General features: G+C 42.3%; 1 protein-coding gene and 1 long non-coding RNA gene across 6 annotated transcripts; one reads left to right on the top strand and one right to left on the bottom strand.

The window, feature by feature from the left end:
* Window positions 1-457: 457 nt before the first annotated feature.
* On the bottom strand, window positions 458-5,366 carry LOC146375318 (uncharacterized). Of its 4 annotated transcripts, none has more exons than XR_014802027.1 (2): window positions 2,878-5,366; window positions 458-831 (listed from the first exon to the last, which is right to left on the bottom strand). XR_014802027.1 is itself a non-coding variant. In XM_084949226.1 (2 exons), exon 2 carries the CDS (start codon window positions 2,524-2,526, stop codon window positions 1,021-1,023), a length of 1,506 nt encoding a protein of 501 aa, XP_084805352.1. In that variant the 5' UTR covers window positions 2,527-3,003; window positions 3,497-4,291; the 3' UTR covers window positions 458-1,020. The 4 variants fall into 4 exon arrangements, 3 of the variants coding, with proteins under 3 accessions (XP_084805352.1, XP_084805351.1, XP_084805353.1); XM_084949226.1 differs by having other exon boundaries at window positions 458-3,003; window positions 3,497-4,291; XM_084949225.1 differs by having other exon boundaries at window positions 458-3,008; window positions 3,497-4,291.
* Window positions 5,367-11,445: 6,079 nt separating this feature from the next.
* Window positions 11,446-14,942, top strand: LOC146375319 (uncharacterized). Of its 2 annotated transcripts, XR_014802110.1 has the most exons (3): window positions 11,446-12,130; window positions 12,857-13,014; window positions 13,448-14,942. It is a non-coding gene; the product is annotated as an uncharacterized LOC146375319 (long non-coding RNA). The 2 variants fall into 2 exon arrangements; XR_014802109.1 differs by lacking the exon at window positions 11,446-12,130 and having other exon boundaries at window positions 12,137-13,014.
* The last annotated feature ends 8,234 nt before the right edge of the window (window positions 14,943-23,176 follow it).

Genomic DNA, 23,176 nt, shown 5'->3' on the forward strand with positions numbered 1-23,176 from the left:
TCAGACTCACTGTGCATGACGGCTCAGGCCAATGATGTCTGTTAGATTGTCAGTTGTTTAGTGCTTCTGTACAGTTAGGGTCACCGTCTCTATTTCAGAATAATTAATATGCGGAAAACACTAAAAGTTGATTGTCTTCCAATATTCTAGCATAACTAAAAAACTTTGACTTTGTAAGTACATATTATTAGTCCTAATGCCAATATGATTCTTCATAACTCCTGCTTTGAAATACTGAACTTTAAAATTTACCTGATGAAAGATGATTTACAGTGGCACTCTGTCAGGATCATTCTGACTGTAAGATCACTGTATTAATCTGAATCCTTCTGAAATGTGCTGTGAATGAATGCTGATGCAACTCACTGTGGGAAAGCTGTTAATAAAATGAATCTGTGACACATGCAACACATTCACAGAGGAAGAGGACACAAAGGGAGGACACGCAGAGGCTGTGTTGAAGTCAGAAATCCAAATCTTTATTAAAAAACAGGCGGCGGTAACAAACAGGAAGACAAGAAGTCCATCAAACAGTCTACAGGGTCAAACATACAGAGAATTCAAACAGCAGTAAAAAATAACTGGACACTGAAAAACTTAAAGCAATGTGTGACGCAATAAAAGGAAGCAGCGCAGTATATTCACTGAATTAAAATAATCTAATTCTACTCTACCGTATGTGCTGAGACACTCATCCTTTTTACCAGAGACCTCGCGCTTCGTTCTCGCCCACGGCCTGAAGTCACTAAGGATCACGAGTGGTGTAAGTGGCGTATCAAACAGCGCCGGGCCGGCCTGACCTCCGTGCTCAGACAGTTTTCCCTTGTCGGCCTGCAAAAAATAAACCAAAAAACATATAGCTGTGATTAAAAACATCATCGACATTAAACCTATGGTATTATTGAACATTGTGATAGCCTTTTGAACTCTTTTCTCGTCACGAGTATCTGATTGTTGTGATGGCATGGTGTTGTGTGTAAGTTATGTTGTAGCAAAAAGTTCAAAGCCCTTTTTAGATGCTCAGTTTGGTGCCGCTCCCTTTCGCTGGCGCGGCGACTTCCTCCTAGGCTGCTCTTCTTTCTTCGACCTCCCGGGTAGACCACCGGTTGGCCCGTTGCACAGGTGTGAGGGTTTATTCTGCCTCTGAGTTTCACCTGTGTTGGGTGGAGATTGATTTCTCCCCACCAAGTCCTCGTGCGCCGCTGCGCACTGCGTCCAGTGATACCAGGCGTCGCCTTTCCCTCTCAGTTGAACCGCTGTAGCTGTCCGAGCCGACACCTCGTATGGACCAGTCCAACGGGGTTCCTTCCACTTGCGTTTGATGACCTTCAGCCACACTGCCTTTGCGTCCGGGACCTCTCCTCCTCCTGTGGGCTTTTCACAAGCCACCTGTTTGGTGAAACTGGACACCAGCGCCTTTAACTCGTTCCAATAGTCTGCGTGAGACCTGTTCCCTCTGGTGTCCTGTCCCACCGAGCCCACCGTCCAAGGGGCCGGAAACTGTCTCCCAGTTTGCAGCTCGTACGGTGTGAAGCCCACTTCCGGTTTGACCGCTGGCTTGGGATTGTGTGCGCCACAGATTAAACACATCCTGGCCTTTTCCCTTATCATTTCTTTCAACTCAGGATGCCACCAATGACACAAGTTTCTCTCCATCTGTGCTACCCCCACGTGGGCAAGTCCGTGGGCCTCCTCCACCTTCTGTTTTGCCATTTTGGCTGTCAACACGGGGCGCCCGTCTGGCCCCCTCCACAAGTGTCCATCCTGCCAGGCTCCTTTGTTTTTCCACACCCCCTTTTCCTCTGGGGATGCCTCCTCCTGAGCCTGTTTGACTTCCTCCGTCATGTTAGTGGATACTTCCTCTTCTGCAGTTACCTGTATCATTTGTTTCCGTCCTTTGTAGTCTGCCGCCTCTTTTGCGGCTTCATCTGCTTTCTGGTTTCCTTTTGCCACCATGCTGGTTCCTTGTGAGTGCGCTTTGCATTTTATGATACTCACTTCATCTGGGTCAGCCAAGGCCTTTTCCAGTTCCTCCATTTCACTTTTGTGGCAGATAGGTGCATTGGTTGCTGTTCTGAATCCTGCTCTTTTCCATTGAGCCAGCTCCACATGAGCTGCTCCGAATGCATACGCTGAGTCAGTGTAGATGTTCACTCTCCTATTCTTAGCTAATCTCAAGACTCGAGCTAGGGCTATCACTTCAGCTCTCTGTGCCGACTGCTGTCCCCCAATTCTTCCTGCTTCTTTGACCTGATACTCCTCTCCTACTCTGCAGACTACCGCATATCCTGCTTTCAGTCCTTCTTCGTCTCTGTGGCAACATCCATCAGTGAACCAGTCCTCAGCTCCAGGTATAGGTTCTGCCTTCAGGTCCTCTCTAATTTTTTCTTCAACCTGTGCTCTTCTGATGCAGTCATGGGGTTCCCCTGCTCCCATTAAATCTGCCATGTTTGCTCCTTCATGTGTGAATGTTAGATTTGGGGCCTCTAAGACTTTGCTCAATCTCTGTTGTGCCCGTGGTGACATACTAAATGCTTGTGAGTTCACGTATGCCACTATGCTGTGTGTAGCTCTACGTCACTTTACCTGGATGATGACTCCTCTCCCCCTCACTCAGAAACACTCCTAATATAACCAAGCAAATAAATAATATTGAAGATTTACTTACATCATTACAAAAACAGCAAAAACATCTCCCTTTGATTCTATTTCTCCATTCCTGCTGAACATCAGGCAACAAATATCTCAATAAATCACAGTAAAATGTAAAGCACATATTTTCTCTGCTTTGTCTAACCTCTGCAGAGCCTCTGTCAAGAAAAACATAACTGTAAGCATAAAACAAATATACATTTCATAACACGTCACTGGACAAACCTTGGTCAGTTGATTTCCTCTGTGCAGTGCAGACGAACATCAGTCAGCAAGTGACTCTGCTGGTTCTTCTGAGGAAACACCACCGTCTCTCCACACCGTCACCATCTGTGAGCACAAACTGCCGCTCTGCTCTGCCAGCATGTAGGAAATCACATATCACACACAGGGGTGAAGAAACATCAGAGCTCAACTTTGGATACTTTAGATCTTAACAGATCAAAGTAGCTCTTAGTTTCAGCAATCAGTGAGCAGACAAACAATGATACCATACTGATTCTGTATGAATACAATATGGTATTTTCAATACAGGTGTCAAATTAATTTATTAAAACTAATACAGATATATGTATATATTTTTTGATAAATTAGTTTGCTAAATTATAAGAATATTTTTTTTTTTTTTTTTTTCATTTAACAATTGCAACTGAAAGAAATTAAATATTGAACAAAAATATATTGTCACATTCTGAGCATGCTCAGCATGCTGACAGACTTGAAGTTGCTACAGATTTTAAGAAGTGATAATTATAGGGAAGAAACTTCTCTTTTTCATCCGTTTAATCAAACATTTGATGCCTCAGCTGTCTCAGTCCTATAGCGTTCTGCAACTACAACTAACCTGAAGCTTGGATTTGGCTGCAGGTGCCCCTGTACATCCTTCTCAGCAGCACACATGTGGGTACCATTTAATCACACTTCTTCCTGAGCTTTGCTTCATCACAAGACCAAAGGTGGCATCCCGTGTCACAGTCTTATCATCATCCAGAAGAAACATTTGAAGAAACATCATGGAGAAGAAACATTTACGCGCCTCCTGGTTTTGTTTTCTGATCCTGCGAAAAGACTGAGGACAACAAAGCCCAGAGAACACGAGATACACAACATCCAACATTCAGACTCAACAGCCTCCATAAATGAAGAGCACCAGGTTGGTTCAGTTATAGTAGATATAAGCATACTTCACATTACTGGGTATGAATAATAATGAGGAGGCAAACTTTGAAGATGCAGAGCATGATGTCCCATCATCAGACTGTAAACAAACATCCACCAGGCTTCTTTGTTGGCAAAATTGATGATTCTCCTATCAGGGATCAGTAGCGTGTATTAACCTGTGGTATAAGCAGCAGTCACTGAAATATTACTCTTTCAGATAAGAAATCTAGCACATAAAAGCCAGGGTGGGAGGGATCTCTGCAAACTGACTTACCTCTGCAAGTGTGAAGCTCAACAAAAATCTGACTCTCCAGTCACAGACAAACAAAAACCTCCAGTTGGGAGATAGAAAACGCTGTCTGGGTCTTGCTGGATGTTGCTGGTCAGAGTCCACACATTAGCAGAGTGCTTCTTGGTCCCACTGACCCATGTGGACAGCGACTGTGGAGAACTGTTCTGGAAAACAGAGAAGAGAATTAAAATAACAAAAAGCCAAACAGGATTTCCACAAAGACTCTCTTGGAATCAGCAATCAAAAAAACCACTGGTTCATATTTCAATTAAATATGAACAGGTTCCTCAAATGTAAGCAGTTCAGATCTGATTTAATTTAATTTCCTTCACACAGCACATTCGTCCAGGCTGACAGGTAAACATAGAATTAATCTCAGGTAACATGACTCATAGTAGAGATTCAGTAAGAAAGATTGCAGGCTCTAATAGTATTACCACACAATCCAAGGACACACCAACAGCTCAGATTTGTAGAACTATTTAAACAAATGTCTTCTGAATATTCAATTCAGGTTCACAGTGGGAGGGTGGGAGGTGTCGTGGAATTTTTTAAATAAAGTCTGCAACACAGAAAGAGCTGTGATCAAGCTATTTATTACTGCGCCAACACACATCAAACATCACAGTTCAGTCATGTCAGCGCTGCCGCAGAAGTGGTGCTCCTACTCCTTTATGCATTCCAAGGAAGAGGGAGGAAGTTACAAACTGATCCTACCACACTTCACGTGCCTCGCTATGAAACCTAACCGATCAATGGTTAAGCTGTTTTGTGCCCTTGGCCTTATCAGCACCTGTAAAGGGAGTTGTTTTCTCAAACTGCTGACGCTGAAGTAAGTTCATCTAGTTTTAGAAACTTTCACTGAACAGTCTATAACAGTGTCACAACTAAGCATATGCATAAGCACTTAAATACTTTAAATGAGAATAACAGAAAATTTCTATTAAAAAGGCTAGAGCCTGTCCCAGTAGTCATAGGTAGAGCACACCTGGACAGGTCACCAGTCTGTCAGAGGACTAACACAGAGACAGACATCAGAGTAACAAATCTATTTAAAATTAATGTAAGTTTGCTGCAGCTGTATGTATGAACATGTGTTTCTGTGCTCACAGTCCACCTCTCAGGAACCTGCAGTTCACTTTTAGTCTACTTTAAACAGACCTCACAAAAGGCTGATGTGGCTGGATCAGTAGTCTGATTTAAGTACGATAGCTTTGGCCAGGGATTAATCTGGTGCATCGCTTCACTGCAGTCTTACGTATTTTCCCCACACCTGAATGAAAAATACTGATATATACAAATAACAGCTTCAGCTGATGCAGCCTGACTCAATCCTAGATGTTCAGCACACAGAGACACAGAGGTGCCGTTTAAAGTTTAGTGTTAACCTGAGTCACTGATCATTTGCAGTATTACAGAGTCTGGCAGTCTTTGCATGATGTCCACGTCACTGTACGTTTCTAGCTGACTCTCAGGTGTGACAGGTGTGCCAGCAGGAAAGAGTAATAATAACCTGCATCCTGAGGTTTGTCATGCAGGATTAAAGGAGCCAGGCTTTGTTCACACAGCTAGGATTGTATTTTACACTGACCCTGGGTCAGTATAAGTATCATACAGTTTAAACGAAGCACTGAAACTTGCACATATTTATTACAGATGCACTGAAGCTAATCGAGATATTTGCTGTCAGTCTGTGGCTGCGATTAAACACTTTACTGGAAACTTTATTAACTAGTACCTTCATCAGTCATGACAGAAGCTAATATTTCTGTGCTAACATCGTTTAACCAGTAACAGCTTTCCTCCAATATAAGCTAACGTTTACACCGTAACTTTAAGCTAGCACCACAAAGACGGTAAAACACGTAATAATATCTACAAATGCATCTTAAAGCTGTTATATTAGCACTCGGTGTATTACTAAGATAACCACATTAACATTACTGACACTCGCTGACTTTTAATAGTCATTCTATAAATGCTGTCCGTTTAAATGGTCTTACCTGTACACACTGCATATCCACCGGATTCCAGCCAGAGTGGATTCTGGAGTCTTCCCACGCTCCTGTTAGTGATCCTCCATCTGGATGGATGAGAACAACCTTCTGAACAATCTAGCAGGAGATGGCCCATATCTATGGGACTGATTTGTGCTAATAACGCCCATTGTATGGACTGATAACAGCCGAAGCGGGTGAATAAAGTCACCCAGTAGCTAGCTGTGCCATTACCCAGCATACATCACTCCCTCCATAAATGCAATAAACGATAGAAAAGTATCGTTCTACCTGTTTTTCAGGTAGTTGTTTACATTATATAATTTATTGTGTTCCGTATACGTCACTACAATGTGATTTGGAAAATGTCTAAATATACCGACAACAGGCACTTCCGCAGCAATCTCTTCAATCGGAGGAGCCTTCACGTCAATTCCCGACGCGAGGGGGGTACCCTGCGCGTCCATAAGCGAAGCAGAGGGAGCCTGACCATGCGTCACACGTTTGACGAGTTGGGAGTGAGAACGTGTTGGACGATGACGTACACCTAAAAGAGCTCAAAATCAGAAAACGTTGCTCTAAAACATGTTGACATGGTAAATGAAAATGAACAATAATCAAAATTGATCATGCAAACTGAAAGACTACTTACTATGTTTCTCTTGTTACTTCATTAGCCTCAGTGTTCTCAGATCATTCTTTACATAAAAGCACCCAGTTGTCTTGCAAAGAATGTGTAGGATTAGTGAAATCACACACATTCAAAGATACTGGTAGTTATTGTTTCAAATGCCTATTTCATGACAACCAGGCTAAATTCATCGAAAGAGATGATGAAAGAGATTATCTGGATGCTGAAATGATTGTTAAAATACATTAGGCCAATAATAGTAAACCTGTGCTACATTTGTCCAGCTAGGCAACACATATTTCTGCATAAGAGATACATGAGACACCCTTTAAATAAGCAAATTTCATGTTTAAAACATGGAAATGCAGCCAAAATGGACCATACAATGGCCTCAGTGAACACATCAGCACATAAGTAGAGATGAGGAAACTCAATCACATTAGATATTAATATTACTATGAGTAAATTATATATATTATATATTCTGTTACATGGTTTAAAGAATACAATGTGATAATCAGACATGAGAACGCTGTTTCCAGTTATACAAATTTATTTTATTTCACTATTAAAGAAACCAATTATGTGAATAAAAGCTCACCACAAGAACATCTCCCAACCCAGTCTTACAAAGTTGCAGTTACAATAAAAACTGGGTATGGAACATGAACTGTTGCTGAGCTAAAAAACAATCCTGGTGCTGATGCTTGTCATTGAACGTTTTGGACAGAGCTCTTGATTGAAATGCCTACCGTTGTGTGTAGGCATTTCAGTCCAGATGTTATGGAGTTCAGTTCAGCTAAGATGTATTTCTAAAGCACCGGATCGCAAAAATAGCCGCTTCTCGGCTGTTTATATTGTAAGGTAAAGACCATACAATATAAGAGAGAAAACCCCCCAACAATCAGATGATCCCCTGTGAGCAAACCCTTGATGACAGTGTCTGTGAAGGTTATCAGTCATCAAGGCCATAGTAGTCTAAGGAGCTTGGAAAGAAAAGCGCCTGGACTTCTTTAAGTTAAAGAAGTCCAGGCGCTTTTCTCCAAGCTCCTTAGACTTGGTGACGGTGGGAAAGAAAAACTCCCTTTTAACAGGAAGAAACTTTCGGCAGAACCAGGCTCAGTGAGGGGCGGCCATCTGCCTCGACCGGTTGGGGGGGGGCACAGCTGTTATAACCCCTGACGCAGCATAGCTTCTAATTCTGAAAGATAGGTAAATACCTTAAACCTGCACTCTATGCAGGACACCAAGTGATGACACGACTTGCAGTACTATAGGAGTCTATGCAGAAACAGTTTTCTCTCTTGAATCTCTGTAATTTTTTTGCTACTGAGTGTCTGGGTGCAGTCACTCATTTTGGGCCAATTAAATCAAATGAATTGAACCTGCGTTAACCAGGTTTAATAGGGAGGGCCAAAGTCGTAGTTGTGCTAAATTTCCTCGAATTCTCCTCGGAGATTTTCGAGTAGCTTCCTTTGTTCTTGAAAGTTCTTTTCCATTTGTCTCATCGCTTCCCGTCCATTCCACATCTTTTTGGTAAGGTCACTAACCTTATTTTCTAAGGCCTTATTTTCTTGTTTGAGTATGTCAACTTGGACATCGTAGTTGTTTATCAGATTGTTATGTTCTTCCTGTGAAACTTTGAGAGTCTGAGCTTGGGTTTGCAACGCCATGTCTTCTGTTTTCAAGGCTTCCTGTACATCACACAGATTTTTCTTGACCTCTTCAAGCTCTCTTTTCAGTGCCTCAAATTCATGGCACAACAACTCCTTTTCTCTGTTGGTCACGTTAAAATCATGTTCGGAGTCTTTCTCAGTGGCTTTGAAGATCCGTGATTCTCCTTTCACACCCTCATCGTGTGGTTTCAGTTCTTTTTGAGAATCACCACTCCTTTTGGAAAGCTCCTGGAGGTCCTGTTCAAGAAGTTCGTTATGCCTCGATATGTCAATTTCACGTGCAAAGCATTGGAGTTCCAGGGTCTGTCTGAGCTGTTCACTGTCCGTTGTTTTGTTGTCCTCATTCATGATCCTTTTTCTTTCTTCACTCTCTTGTAACTCTTTAAAGGCTGTGTTTGCCTGATGGAGTTTATCTTTAACAGCCTGTATTTCCTGTTGCATGTCATCTTTTTCCTTTTCAAAGTCCCTTTTCAGCTCACACATGCGTTTTATCGTCACATCATTTTCCTTTCTTAAAGACTGGTTGTCCTTTTCCATGTCTCCCACTTTTATAACCAAGCCTGTCTTGCTGCTTTGCAACTCTCTGATTTCTGCCTCCATTTCCTGCATCACCTCTTTCTGTTGCTGGATCTCTTTGGTTTTGGAGCTGTTTAAATCCGTTAGAATTTGGTTCCAATATTCCAGGTCTTGAATTTTGAAGTGAATTTTTTCATTCTCTAGTTGCAGGTCTCTTTTCCTCTTGTTTTTAGAGAACCCACTTCGTTTGAAGAGAACTTCAATGTTTTTTTGGAGAATTTTGTTCTCATTTATGAGCTCTCTTTTTTGCTCCTTAAGGTCGGCGTTCTCGACTTTAAGGTCACGTATGGTAGAGCTTTGTTGTTTGAGAGTTTTATTCTCATTTTTCAGCTCTTTGATTTGCTGGTTAAGTTTTTCGTTCTCGGCTCTCAGGTTGCACACAACAGGATTTGACAGACTCATATTTCAAATTGAAGTTGATGTTAAATCTCTGTACTAACTAAAAGATTTTTTTAAAAATACGGTCAACTGTGTCAGAAACTGAAGTTTCGAGTAGTTTAACTGCCTAGTGAATTCTTCCACTATCTTTGAAAGACTGACAAGAATGAGAACCTTTCCCCTCTTTAAGGGTTTTAGTGTGCTGATGTCATAAAGAAGATCAGAGATCAAAGGGATTCTGGTGGAATGTCACTGTGTCTGGTCTGGGCAGTTCTGAATTGAATAATAACAAAAATTGATGGTAATTGTAACTGATAATGGTTACATGAATTATAAACACCCAATAAATATTATTTAGAAATCCAAACTGTGGTGGAGGTGTGGTCCCTGGCTCAGCCGCAGGGGAGGAGTGATGCAGTGAGCTCAAGGGGGCGGTGCCAGGGAGGCTGCAGGGACAGGTGGTGATGATCTTCCTAACGAGGTTTTCCTTTTTATATAGTCAAGCCGGAGACCAGAATGAGCAGGAGCATGTGCAGAAGACAAACCGGAGAGTTGGCGAACAGGTTGGCAAACCATGAAAGCCATATGTGTGGTGCTTAAACAAACACTCGTCCAGAGTGATCAACATAACAGTGTGTCGGGTTGACTTTTATGCAAACAAACCCAAAAAAACAAAAACATGTCATTGTGAAGCTTTGGCAAATACTAGATTGGTCAACTGATGTGCCGTAAGCATCTGTCAGGCTCTCTGACAGTTAGTTAGTGTTGCCTACAGTTAAAATATGTAATTGTGGTGAAGAGTTAGTATGATTTTACATAAATGGAATCCACATTTAGGAGCCCTTCAGTAAATCCAGGCCAAGCTAAGAAGATGAGCAATGGGAGAAAGACCAAGGACAGAACACATGGAGATGACTGACCAGCGAGCTTTTAATGCTTAAACCTCGTCAAAGTAACTTTTTGTTGTGACTAAATTGTAAAGAGGGATGTGTGTGTATAGAAAGATGGCTGTTAGAGTAGCAGATGTTTAATTTTGTCTAAATTCACTATTAATTCAACACGTTCTCACTCCCAACTCGTCAAACGTGTGACGCATGGTCAGGCTCCCTCTGCTTCGCTTATGGACGCGCAGGGTACCCCCCTCACGTCGGAAATTGACGTGAAGGCTCCTCCGATTGAAGAGATTGCTGCGGAAGTGCCTGTTGTCGGTATATTTAGACATTTTCCAAATCACATTGTAGTGACGTATACGGAACACAATAAATTATATAATGTAAACAACTACCTGAAAAACAGGTAGAACGATACTTTTCTATCGTTTATTGCATTTATGGAGGGAGTGATGTATGCTGGGTAATGGCACAGCTAGCTACTGGGTGACTTTATTCACCCGCTTCGGCTGTTATCAGTCCATACAATGGGCGTTATTAGCACAAATCAGTCCCATAGATATGGGCCATCTCCTGCTAGATTGTTCAGAAGGTTGTTCTCATCCATCCAGATGGAGGATCACTAACAGGAGCGTGGGAAGACTCCAGAATCCACTCTGGCTGGAATCCGGTGGATATGCAGTGTGTACAGGTAAGACCATTTAAACGGACAGCATTTATAGAATGACTATTAAAAGTCAGCGAGTGTCAGTAATGTTAATGTGGTTATCTTAGTAATACACAGAGTGCTAATATAACAGCTTTAAGATGCATTTGTAGATATTATTACGTGTTTTACCGTCTTTGTGGTGCTAGCTTAAAGTTACGGTGTAAACGTTAGCTTATATTGGAGGAAAGCTGTTACTGGTTAAACGATGTTAGCACAGAAATATTAGCTTCTGTCATGACTGATGAAGTTACTAGTTAATAAAGTTTCTAGTAAAGTGTTTAATCGCAGCCACAGACTGACAGCAAATATGTCGATTAGCTTCAGTGCATCTGTAATAAATATGTGCAAGTTTCAGTGCTTCGTTTAAACTGTATGATACTTATACTGACCCAGGGTCAGTGTAAAATACAATCCTAGCTGTGTGAACAAAGCCTGGCTCCTTTAATCCTGCATGACAAACCTCAGGATGCAGGTTATTATTACTCTTTCCTGCTGGCACACCTGTCACACCTGAGAGTCAGCTAGAAACGTACAGTGACGTGGACATCATGCAAAGACTGCCAGACTCTGTAATACTGCAAATGATCAGTGACTCAGGTTAACACTAAAGTTTAAACGGTACCTCTGTGTCTCTGTGTGCTGAACATCTAGGATTGAGTCAGGCTGCATTGACTGTGGGACTTTAATGTGTTAAAAGCAGGTTGAAGACGGCTCAGAAACATTTGAAGATTAAAATTTAGCATTGTGGCTGCTGGTGGTTTGTAAAGCCTCTACTCAGCTGTATTTTTGTTACTAATTTATGTTTGTTGTTGTTTAACACAGATTTCAGAAGAGCAAATATGCTTAATAGTTTAACTAGATTTCATTTGTCAGTGTGGGACTGCTGAGTCACCTGAAGAACTCATTTCATTCATTCTCCACATGATGTTCATTTACAGAAATGTTTCACAGGAACTGATTTCTCCCAAAGGTTGAACTAGTGTGTTTCCATAGATTACCTCTGTATGAATGTACTTCTTAAATGAAGGCAAGTGTTTGTCCTTTTTTGTTCCTCAGGTACAGTACGTGATATCAAGGGCAGGCGGTCAACACTGGGGGTAGACAAGAAGCAGACGTACTTCCAAGAGGGAGCTGCAGTGAGGACACAGCCAGGTCACTGAGGTCAGAGGTCAGAATCTGAAACAGCTCAGGTTTATATTTTAGAGGTTATAAAAAATCAAAATGTATTTATAAAGAAACCTTTAAATAATAGTCATAATTATGATTATTATAAGAAATATCAAACATTTAAGTGGATTTTCTGTTACACATATTGTGTTAGCCCTGCAATAAACTGGCAGCCTGTCTTTGTCCTGTATCAGCTGGGATAGGCTTCATCCTCCCGCAACCCTGAATTGGATACATTGTATTCCAATTATGTAATCTGATCATTTACAAACTCAAGGTATCTAATCAAAATGTAAGTAATAATTATAAAATGGGAAAGCAGAAATAAGTGTGACATGAATGTAAATGTGTGAGCTGACATAGAGGACAGCTACATGCAGTCAGAAAAACCTTTGTTGTCAAGTTTGCAGGTATATCAGCACGAGACATTCTTACATAGAAGAGACTGTTAAAGTCTCTAACTCAGTGAAGCATTATTGGTCCCGTCTGTTTGGATAAATATAGTAAGTTGATGTATGTCCATTTATTGACACATTTTCTTAAGTGCTTATCCAGTTCAGGATCACAGTGGAGCTGCAGCTGGATATGTTCACTAAATAAACCTTACAAAAGTTAACAATAAACCTGCATCCATGTACGTTGTTGTCCACAGGATGAGAAAATCAAACTGGAAGACTGTGGAACATGTTAATAAATGTTTGTGTGTTTATGCCTGTGTCTTTCACAGGAGGCGCTGGAAGGTTTCCCTAATAGTTCCTGGTGAATCAAAGCAGAACCATAAAGGTTGCTGGACTGCATGATGGCCTTACCCCTGAGCAGTCATCCTGTTAAAGGAGGAACCACTTAGAAGCTGTTTTCAAAGTAGCTGAGCAGATTTCATCTCAAGTAAGCAATTAACTGTTTGTTCGTTTGTTCTGCCACTTAAAGAGCATTTAAGGACGTCTTTTGAGTGTCCAGTTGAATTAATTCTACTGGCTCTCATGGTCATTTGTTATTATAGACATATTTTTCATGTTCATCCAGCTATTTAGTAAATTCTATCTATTTAGTAATATCCGTCAGCTATAAAATGTAATATAAATATAAAAATATCTAAATATCTCCTGTCCTTTATGTTTTAATGATGTAAGACCAGACGTCTGTTATCGTGTTACATTAGCATTCCTCACATATCAATGAGATGCTGCACAGTACAATCCTACTGACACAGCAGAGGGATAACGACGGCTATTCAACATCGTTACACGACACATTCGAGCTGCATGACGCAGACAAAGTGACTAAATCATCTTTTTGTGGTTTATTGTCTTCAAACCAGCAGACAAAGCTGATGGCAGAAGATGTCAGAGAAGAACTTCAGGCCGTGGACTGAAAAGGTATTTTTTTCTTGTTATCAAAAGACATTTGGAGTGGCAGCTTCTACAACTGGTTGTGCTAAAGTAAAGCTTACAGTCTAAGAAATCACAGTGTTGATATTCAGCACAAAGAGAAAAGCTCACTTGTTTGAATTCATTTACAATCATAGTTTTATAAATTCTGACTGTAAACAGCTTTTACAGCTTTGATATTGTTTGACACTCGATATCAGGTGATAGGGTTTAATTTAAAGGTTTCTGTGTCCCAATGAGCCATTTACACTGATCAGTGTCAGTTTAACTGTAACACATTCATTATTTAGATTCAACAAAGAAATAAGTGAATGTAAAAAATGGCAGCCCTCAGGCCAGGTTTATAGAGATATATGCATGCATTATGAAATTTATGTATCCCAGATCATTGTTATTCATCTAGTCATGGCAGACCTACCTCTTCCTCCCAAGTTAACTGCAACCCAAAAGAACTAGTGGGGCTATTTACACACTCACAACCAGTGTGGGGTAAAAAGAGCCACCAAAAAGCTGTCAGCCACAGATGTGCTATAAGAGTTAGAAACTCTACTTATGGAGAAACTTTCTAAGTCTAACAGAGGACAGGTACTCCTGCCCAAATAACATGATATAACCCCACATACAGCCCAGCCATAAAATGAACCAAGTCATTTAGTTAAAGACAGCATGGGACCAAATGCATGTAGCCAGCCTGCATCAACCTGACATTTCTTCCTCCTGAATTAAATGAATGAATGGATGAAAGTTAAATGACTACAAACCTAAAGCCACTAGTTCCCACACTGGAGCTCCCTGACACTGTGTGTTAACCGTATTTAGCTTGTATCAACAGTTGTAACAGGCTAAGCCACCTGAGACACTGCATTGAATGATTGTTCCTGTCTTAATGATTTCAGCTGACTGGTTTCAGCTCAGATGTTCTGCTTTTTCCTTTCAGTAGATCAAAGCAGCTCGTGCTCCTTCTGCTTCCAATTTAGAAGAAGAAGAAGAAGGCGAAGGCTTCAGCGAAGTGGCGTTCATGGTCTCAGTGAACAGTCACGGTCACACACTGCATGTGGTTTTAAAAGCAACATGTCTGTTCACCACAACAATGGAGATGTGTAATATTAGTGCAGCTACGGTTTGTTTTTGAACATCAGTTCTGTTTTCTACTTTGATCACTTAGACCAAAAAAGTGTTGTTTTCAGATTCTTTCTTTTACATCTATAAACCACCTGTTCATTTTTTTATTACAATTAGTTTCACATAAATGTTAGTGTTTCCTTTATGATCTTTTAATGCTTACACTACACTGTACATGTCTACATTAGAGACATTTCTGTTACCTGTTTCTGTTGACTCAGAGTTGTGAAATGTTCTTTTATTTGATGCACAATATGAAGTTCATAATTTTCTTACAAATAAAACTCTAATGACAAACATGAACAGCTGTGCTTATTTCTGAGACATGAGTTTTGAATGTGTTGATATTTAGACAGTGTGCATCTGTATGCTGAAACTGTAATGGTGAACCTGAGGTGATGGTCAACAGAAGGCAAATATATATCAATATAAAACAATATTGAAGTAATGTCTTTACCCTCTGCAGCGTGTGGACGCTGTGCACGCAGTCACCTTATTCACTGTAGTAAACATGCACCGCTAGCTCACGTGACTGACTGTCTCCATGGTTACATCGTATATTATTAGCTATGTAAACAGCTTCCAAAGATACCGCCATAGCTCTCTGCAGCTGTAACACTTAAACACTTTGCAAATCATTTCACGTGTTTGATAGTTATGAAGACAGAATATGTTTTTAAGGTCATGCTAGGCGGTTGCTATGGTGGTTGCTGTGGACTTGGGTGGACCGCGTCCGATTCCTGTTATTAGCTGTCCGCCGTAGGAAGGCTGCGTTCCATTTACAAGTAGTGACAGTCTGCCGCAACTCGAACTCAAACCCCGCTTTGTTCTTTAATTATAGGCCTTTTATAGCCGTTCATGACACGCACACACACACATAAAGCACTTTGCCTCACCATGAGAATGCAAGTTTACCTAACCTAACCTTTAAAGTATCTGATATAGGATAGAAAAATGAAGCAACCAGAGATTTAATGATGAAGACTCTGGGTTCTGTAGTTCACGTTTTACAGTCCTGAATGACTCTTTGCATATGATTTATTGAAGAGGAGTTTAGAATGCACTTTACATTTAGACTGTTGCTGTTTCATTTTTTACATTGTTGCCGTGTTATGTCATGAATAAGGTTCACCTGCTGGGGGTTTGATGGATCAGCTGGACAATACAGTCAAAGACAGACTTCATTCATCATATGCAAGAATCCTAGTTGGATTTTTGTTGTCACTCATGTTTTTGAACCAAATATTGAAAACAATTCTGACAGACTGGATACCTGGTCAGGGTGTACATTACCTTGTACTCAAGCATCCCAGGACAGAGCCCTGCCCCACCATGAGCCTGGGTGGATACGTGGTTATTAATATAAGGACCAATACTGAATATGAATATTTCATGAAAATTGAATTATAATACAAATTAGTAATAAGGGTTTCTCTGCGCCCTTATCTACCCCATACTCAAAGAGCTGCGGGCAGAGAGGGTGACAGGAGAGGATGGCACTGAAGAGAAGATGCTCGGTTTCTGGAGTCTCCTGGTCCTGTCAGTATTAGTAGGATGCATCTGCTGTGTCTTCTCGTGGATGCTCACCTACCTTGACTCGTCCCAGCCTGGTATGGATTTCCCAACACTGCGGACAGTGGCCCACGTCAGAGACGTTTAATATTGATTACATATGTCTGAATTGCTAACCCTAACCCTAGCCCTAGCTCAACAGACCACAATGCCCTGGACTGTCAGTATTATTACACGCTGTGAACATAAGTACCTTTGATCACTGTTGTAGAGACCCACCTTTTAGCACATCCCAGCACACCCACTCACTTCACCAGATGCACCTTGTTTAGTTCTCTCACCTTTGATTGGGTGTGGTGCTTGTCCTTAATTGCACTCACCTGTCACACATTATATAAGGACTGCATTCACTTTAGGCTCACTCTTTCTTCACTCCCACACGGGGCGGCAGCAGAGGTGAGGTTCTGTTCTGGTTTTTCTTATTTTATGTATTGTTTAAGGTAATGAGTAACTTCTCTGTTTTCTTTCAGCATTGGCAGTCCATGTGTGTCTTTCTTTCCTTCCTTCTTTGCTTTATTGATTTGAGAATAAAAGGAGAACCCTGTGAATGATTAGATGACTGCTTATTCTTATCCTAATCGGATGAGCCCATGATGCTGATTACTCAACCCTGAGCCTTCCTTTCCTTCATAACATGGTCTTCCGAGCCGGAGCAGTGTTAGCGTCATGGATTCAAAGCAGCCATTGACTGAAGGTTTGAGAAGATCCAGTCGTGATAGTCGACCTCCTGCCCACCTGCAGCAGTATGACGTTCAGTATCATGGAAGTAGAAGAGCTACATGTGAGACAGAGTCAAACCGAATGCCAGCATAGTGACAAAGACACACATGGGCTGCAGGATCCTGTCGGAGAGTCAGAAAGTCAACCAGAGACCCGCCCTGCTCCTTTACCTACCAACCAAGATGAGGTCATGAGGGAACTCCTGACGACGATGAGGGAGATTAGGCAATTTATGATTCAATCATGTCCTTCCCATTCTTGTAGCTCCAGATCTTCAATTCGCACTGTCTCATCTGATGGAATCACTTCTTCAGTATGCAGTTTATGAGCCAGTCCTCAAACACATCAACAACATGAGCAGCTCCCAGTGATTGATACAGCAACCTGTCAATCACCCTTCCAGCCCCCACAGATTAGCCGTCAGTCTGGCTTAGTTACAGCTGCCAGCCCTCCTTTACCTAATTCAACAATATTAGATGCTGCAGTCCCTTCAACTGGTTTAACTAGACCAGTCCTTGCTACAGAAGATGAGACTCCCTTTGATTTCCTGGCCTTATCACAGCAGGATCCCCACCAGGTTTCATGTGTTCAACCTGCTGTTCCTTTAGCTGAAGACCCTGTTCAACCTCTCATTTGCATATCTGACCACAAGTATTGCCCTCCTCTAGAGCAGCAACCAGCTACATCCAATGCCTCACATGAACAGAAACCTTTGATACCTGTTACTGCTAGCTCGGGTCACTCCTCTAGCACGAGAACACATGTATATAAGCTTGAAGGTCCTTCGTTTCCAGACCTTAGTAGAGAAGACGAAATGCAATACAGGATGTTATGGATGGCCCTTACAAACCTTCTTGATCCTCATGAGACAGAGCACTTCAAATATCATGTCCTTCTTGATCACCTCAAAGTAGACCAAGCTAAACGATTAGCTCTTGCCTTTTCCTACGCTCCTGACCCATACACTCAAGCCATCAAAGCCCTTGATGAGCGTTATGGGCAACCAAGACAGCTGGCATTGAAAGAGCTAAAGAATATACTGGAACTGCCTCCTATCAGAGCAGGTGATGGTCAGAGTCTTGATAATTTTGCTCTTCGTGTACAGGCTTTAGTTGGGTTGCTTAGCACTATGGGAGAACAAGGACGTGCAGAACTAGATTGTGGCTCCCATGTTGATCGCTTGTTAGCGAAGTTGCCTGCAGAGCATTTCAGTCGCTTCAAACGGCACGTTTACAGGGAACAGGGAGAAATAACGTATACCTTGCCTTTGTTCTCATCCTGGTTGCAAATGGAATGCAAGTGTCAACCCAGAAAGGCCAGTCCTGTTTCATCCTTCAACCAGCCACAACCTGCCCGTAAGTACACCTCTCCACTTACAACAATATTACATGGGGCAAATACATCTGATGATCCTGTACAGGCAGCACAACCGATCATAACAACTAAGGCAACATGTGCATATTGCCGCTCACCTGAACACCACATTAGTAAGTGTCCCGAGTTCATTCAGAAGACAAAGGATGAGAAAATAAACTGGATAAAAGCAAACAAACGGTGTTGGCGTTGTGCTAGCACTCATCAGGCCGCAAAGTGTGACCTGAGGAAAGCATGTGCCACCTGTATGGGACGACATCTACAGATCCTATGTGATGTAAATAAGAGATCTACAACTGAATCTAATCCTGTAGTGAGGACACTGTACTTTGATAGACCTAGTGATTGTCCTAGTGTCCTTTTAAAGGTTGTGAAAGTGCTCCTGCGAAATGGCAAAAGAACTCTTGAAACATATGCAGTACTTGATGATGGCTCCCAGCGTACCATTCTTCTACCATCAGCGGCGCAGCATCTCAACCTAACTGGGGAAGCAGAGAGATTATCACTTAGAACTGTCCGTCAAGAAGTTGAAACTATTCAAGGTTCTTCCGTAAGTTTCAAAATCTCACCCATCGCACACCCAGAGAAAACCTACACAATTAATAATGCCTTCACTGCAAGTCACCTAGCACTTTCAGACCACACCTACCCTGTATCATCTCTCCAACGGAGATACAAGCATCTTCACGGTATCCCATTACCCATTATTAATAAAGCAGCGCCACTCCTGCTCATAGGCTCAGATCATACTCACCTCATCACGCCTACTGCTCCATTGAGACAGGGACCATATGGGTCTCCTGCAGGAGTTAAAACCCAATTAGGATGGACACTTCAAGGTCCGATCACAGATTTTCAGCCCCAGAGCAGTACAGAGCATGTGCAGTGTTTGTTCACATCTCTCAGTTCATCTGCAGACGTACTGCGTTATCATGTTGAGAAGCTATGGCAACTAGACACTTTACCTGAATACAGTGAGAAATCTGTGATCCGATCAAAGCAAGATCAACTGGCACTGGAACTCCTTGAACATGCCACAAAAAGGGTTGAGATCAATGGTGTTAATCGCTACGCCACTCCTCTTCTTCGGATGGCAAACTTTCCTCCTTTGAATGTCCCTCCAACTGTAGTCATGTCTAGACTCCGCAACACTGAGGCTCGGTTAGCTAAAGATCCTGACAAAGCCATGTCTTACAAGGATCAGATTTTGAAATTGGAGCAAGCAGGCTATGTAGTTAAACTTAGCCCGGAGGAGATGCACAATAGCAAAGAAGCCTGGTATATTCCTCATCATATGACAAGTCACAACAATAAAGATCGCATAGTCTTTGACTGCTCTTTCACATTTCAAGGTCAGTGTCTCAATAAGTACCTATTGCCAGGACCAATCCTTGGGCCAACACTTCTCGGTGTTTTGTTGCGTTTTAGGCAACATTCAGTGGCAATAAGTGGCGACATCAAAGGCATGTTTCACCAAGTCCGTCTTCTGCCTCCTGATAAACCACTCCTCCGATTCCTGTGGCGTGACATGAGCAAAGCAGCTCCCCCTTCAGTGTATGAGTGGCAGGTACTCCCCTTCGGTACGACCTGCAGCCCTTGTTGTGCAATCTATGCACTGCAGAAACATGTGAAGGAATATCAATCTGACAAAGATGTGCAGTCTTCAGTAATGCAGTGTTTCTATGTTGATAACTGCTTGCAGAGTATTCCATCAGCAGAGTTAGCTCGAACACTCCTAGACAAATTAAGAAACCATCTATCAGAAGGAGGCTTCGATCTTCGCCAGTGGGCCAGCAATAATCCTGTTGTGATTAGCCATCTACCATCTGAGGTAAGAATGGCAAGTAATGAACTTTGCCTGACTGAAGACAAGCCATCTGGCCCACATGAACGCACATTAGGATTATTGTGGAATTGTGAGACTGACTTGTTTGCCTATAAATACAGAACTCTAGCCTCACACCCCACCACAATGCGTCGTATCTATGCAGTACTTGCTCGTCTGTATGACCCATTAGGCTACTTACTCCCATTCACAACACGCGCCAAAACCTTGGTGCAAGAGCTATGGAGAAAGGAGAGAGATTGGGATGACCCTTCCCTTCCATACAACCTCTTAGAGGCATGGAAGTCCTGGGAAGAAGAACTTTGTTATCTTCCACAAATTGCCATCCCACGTTGCTATACTTCTAAGGAAATGAATGTTTCTACCACAGTTCGAGACATTCATATCTTCTGTGACGCTTCGGAGCGAGCATATGGTGCTGTCGCATATTTGAGATCAGATGATCTTGAAGGTCATGTGGAACTGAGTTTCTTGTTAGCTCGCTCACGTGTTGCTCCTAAACGGAATTTAACAATACCCAGACTGGAGCTATGCGCAGCCCTACTAGGCGCACGCCTCTGTGAGCTCATACAAACAGAACTCACCTTACCAGTCAGAACTACCACCCTTTGGACTGACTCAACAACTGTACTTCACTGGCTTCAGTCAGATTCCTGCCATTTCAAGGTATTCGTAGGAGCCAGAGTCTCAGAAATTCAAAACCTCACAAACAGTCAAGACTGGAGATACATCAATTCAGCCACAAATCCTGCTGATGATGTTACGAGAGGTAAATCCCTGAAAGAGTTCCTTAGCCCAAACAGGTGGACCGAGGGTCCCTCGTTTCTGCATGAACCTCCGAATAACTGGCCCACAGTTACAGATCTCCATCCTGATGATGATCAGACTGAGTTAAAGAAATCCTACTTTTTTGGTATTGTCAGTATACCCTCCCATACATACACACCCAGCTTCAGAATCTATCAAGAGCTATTGGATTTCACGGCTCGTTCACTCTCCAACCAAAAGGGTAAATTTCCTTCTGCAGCTGATTATCTAACAGCAGAACAAGAAATCCTTCGTCAGGCGCAACTGGACAGTTTCGGTGAAGATTTAGCCCGTTTACAGTCAGACAAACCCCTCTCATCCGACAGCCGTCTATTGTGTTTGTCACCAGTGTTGTGCAGGAATTCTGGACTTATCCATGTAGGAGGCCGACTACGGCAAAGCCCAGACTTGGAATTGAATGTCATTCACCCAATAGTACTTGATCCTGCTCATCCAGTGACCAAACTGATCATACAAGATTATGATGACAAACTGCATCATGCTGGTTCAGAAAGACTTTTTGCTGAACTACGTCGGAAATTTTGGATTCTCAGAGGAAGGGAAGCCGTACGCAGGCATCAGTATAGCTGCGTTGCATGTCAGAAATGGAGAGCACAGCCCATCATTCCAAAAATGTCAGACTTGCCTGCTGCTCGTCTTAGGTTATTCAAACCACCTTTCTACTCCACAGGAATAGACTGCTTTGGACCATACATGGTCAAGACCGGCCGCAGATCGGAGAAAAGGTGGGGAATAATATTCAAATGTCTCACGACTCAGTGTATACATCTTGACCTCCTAAACAGCATGGATACCGACTCCTTCCTCATGGCCCTCCAACGATTCATTTCTCGACGAGGAACACCCCTGGAAATTATATGTGATCAAGGAACTAACTTCAAAGGAGGAGATAAGGAACTACGGGCTGCTTTTGACAACCTTGCTCCGACTCTACAGCCGGTCCTGATGACTAAAAGAATCCATTTCAAATTCAATCCCCCGCATGCACCCCATTTCGGTGGAGCCTGGGAGAGGGAGATACGTTCTGTGAAGAATGCTCTGAAGAGAACCATTGGTGCACAAATGGTCACTGAAGAGGTCTTAAGAACGGTCCTAATTGAGATTGAAGGCATTCTTAACTCAAAACCCCTAGGCTATGTATCCTCAGACATTGCGGATATTGATCCCATAACCCCAAACCTTCTCATTATGGGCCGACATGATTCGTCACTTCCCTTAGTATCCTATTCTGATTCTGACCTCCTAGGTCGACGACGATGGCGACATGCACAAATATTGGCAGATCACTTCTGGCGGCACTTCATAAAGGACTATCTACCATCCCTCCAAAGAAGACACAAATGGCAGAAGGAGAACCCAGATCTCACACTGAACTCTGTCGTAATGATCATGGATTCACGCCTTCCACGTGCCCTCTGGCCCATAGGCAGAGTGACACGCCTCCTGAAAAGCCCAGATGAACGCATCAGAACCGTGGAAGTCTTAGCACAGGATAAAACCTATATCCGCCCTGTCTCCTGTCTTATCCCCCTGCCCCCGCTTCCTGACGAAGACTGATCCTGATCATATCAACATATTTCTCACTAGAAATATGGGGACGGCTGTTGTAGAGACCCACCTTTTAGCACATCCCAGCACACCCACTCACTTCACCAGATGCACCTTGTTTAGTTCTCTCACCTTTGATTGGGTGTGGTGCTTGTCCTTAATTGCACTCACCTGTCACACATTATATAAGGACTGCATTCACTTTAGGCTCACTCTTTCTTCACTCCCACACGGGGCGGCAGCAGAGGTTCTGTTCTGTTCTGGTTTTTCTTATTTTATGTATTGTTTAAGGTAATGAGTAACTTCTCTGTTTTCTTTCAGCATTGGCAGTCCATGTGTCTTTCTTTCCTTCCTTCTTTGCTTTATTGATTTGAGAATAAAAGGAGAACCCTGTGAATGATTAGATGACTGCTTATTCTTATCCTAATCGGATGAGCCCATGATGCTGATTACTCAACCCTGAGCCTTCCTTTCCTTCATAACAATCACAGTTTATGTTGTAAAAGAGAAAGAATATTGGAAAGAAAGATCAACATTGTGATATTATTTCTTCCAAACTGACCAGAAACATGCTTGTCAGACTTTCACAGCAAAGGATCAGACTCACTGTGCATGACGGCTCAGGCCAATGATGTCTGTTAGATTGTCA

The sequence above is a fragment of the Perissodus microlepis genome, chromosome 13 (assembly GCF_051167445.1).
Source record: "Perissodus microlepis isolate ML-2025 ecotype Zambia chromosome 13, ASM5116744v1, whole genome shotgun sequence".
Taxonomy (NCBI): domain Eukaryota; kingdom Metazoa; phylum Chordata; class Actinopteri; order Cichliformes; family Cichlidae; genus Perissodus; species Perissodus microlepis.

What these genes read in the sequence shown, in the direction of transcription:
- LOC146375318 (XM_084949226.1), bottom strand. Translation starts at nt 2,526, where the DNA reads ATGTCACCACGGGCACAACAGAGATTGAGCAAAGTCTTAGAGGCCCCA.